The sequence below is a fragment of the Phalaenopsis equestris genome, unplaced genomic scaffold (assembly GCF_001263595.1).
Source record: "Phalaenopsis equestris unplaced genomic scaffold, ASM126359v1 Scaffold233009, whole genome shotgun sequence".
Classification (NCBI taxonomy): Eukaryota; Viridiplantae; Streptophyta; class Magnoliopsida; order Asparagales; family Orchidaceae; genus Phalaenopsis; species Phalaenopsis equestris.
Genome location: NW_018250965.1, coordinates 1 through 1,700, shown reverse-complemented (window position 1 = coordinate 1,700; position 1,700 = coordinate 1). Strand labels below are relative to the sequence as shown.

The 1,700-nt window shown below is 36.3% G+C and overlaps 1 protein-coding gene across 1 annotated transcript in view; it reads left to right on the top strand.

Moving 5' to 3' along the window:
* The window catches only part of LOC110038515 (12-oxophytodienoate reductase 7-like), a gene marked incomplete at its 5' end in the record, with an annotated part of 746 nt that extends 378 nt beyond the window's left edge, over window positions 1-368 (top strand). Inside the window, one exon of the mRNA XM_020743378.1 lies at window positions 9-368. Within this exon, the coding sequence (XP_020599037.1) occupies window positions 9-206 (198 nt within the window). The remainder of the gene's footprint in view (window positions 1-8) is intronic.
* Window positions 369-1,700: the final 1,332 nt, after the last annotated feature.

The following is a 1,700-nucleotide window of genomic DNA, read 5'->3' as shown; positions in this document are numbered from 1 at the left end:
TGGGTGAGGGGGCTGTGGGCGGCGGTGCCGCAGACCTGGTGTCTTATGGCCGGCTCTTTATCTCTAACCCGGATCTGCCGAAGCGGTTTAGGCTGAATGCCGGTCTGAACCGGTATGTAAGATCGACTTTCTACACGCAGGATCCAGTGGTTGGGTTTACGGACTATCCTTTCATGGAAGAAGAACGAGCCCAATCTCGACTGTGAAAAAATGACGCTGGAATGTCATGAGTGGCGTGCTTCTGGAATTTTCTATTTAGCGTTTGGAGTAGAAATAATGTTAATCTGTTGGGCTTCGGGAATATTATTGAGCAAAAAAAAAGAAAAAAATAAACCAAAAACATAGCCATTGATATTATTATTAGCATTATTATATAGTTCAAATTCAATGGCAAATATGAAAAAATATTAACGCACTTAGAGTAACGTGTGTAGTCAATGAAATCACGCCACGACACCTCATACGATAGGAAAAAAAAATGGCGTAGCAACACGAGAAATATTCCTCCCGTGTTATTCATGTGTTGTTGTGTTATTCATGTGTGTTATTGTGTTATTATAATATCAAGAATATTTTCACGATACAATAATACATGAATAACACAATAATATCAGAATAACACAAGGGAATATTCCCGACAGAGAAAAAAATTATACAGTAAGATGGGGGAATATTCTCCCATGCTATTCATGTGTTATTGTGTATTATTCATTTGTTATTGATGTGTTATTGTGTTATTATAACATCAAGAATATTCTCATGACATAATAACACGTGAATAACACACAATAATACATGAATAACAGGGGAATATTCTCCGTGTTACTGCGTTTTTTTTTTTCTGTCGCGTGTGAGGTTGTGGCATGATTTTATTGACTATGCACGTTATTCTACGTGCATAGTACAGATATAATATTTTTCCAGCAAATATGTCATCTCTAATCAAAAACAAAAAATCTTCAGGAAAAAAAAAAGGCATTAAGCCCCGTCGAAACTCATTTATTTATGCCTTCCAAAATATATTCTGAATTCGGCTAATCTGGATTTCTGATAGGCTCTAGCTGCTTATCCCTTAGCAAGCATTTAAATCTCTTTTAATATATAATATACTGCTCAAAATGAATATAAACACAAAAATAACAACGGATATTTACAAATATGCCACCTATTTCCGAGAATACATCTGAGACACAAATTTTATTTTATTTTTACTTTTATACAACCTACATTGTTCAAACCTATACATCATGGACAGTTAGGAGGTAGAAATGGACGTTGGCCGGGTAAGGTTTGGCATGGGGCTGGCTTATTCGGGTCTTGACTAGTCAAAACAGCACGAATCACAAAAACATCATACGGACAGTGGGGGAGGAAGACATGGACGTAGGCCAGGTAAGGTTTGGCATGGGTCGGGCTTATTCGGATCTTGACTAGTCAAAACAGGCTCAAGCCGGGCTTAAGCCCGGATTTTATTTATAATTTGAAAGCGAGGTCCGCCAACTAAATTGGTTGGGCAGGCTCACGGGCCTCCATGGCTTCAAGAGAAATGATTTTTTATATCAAAATAATAATAATAAATAATAAAATCTTTAACAGTTTCTTTCGCATCATGTCATTGATTTAAAGTATTAAAAATATATATTTATGTAATATGCAGGTTTGAAACATGAATGGAGGTGTGAGAAGAGTTTTAAATTAAT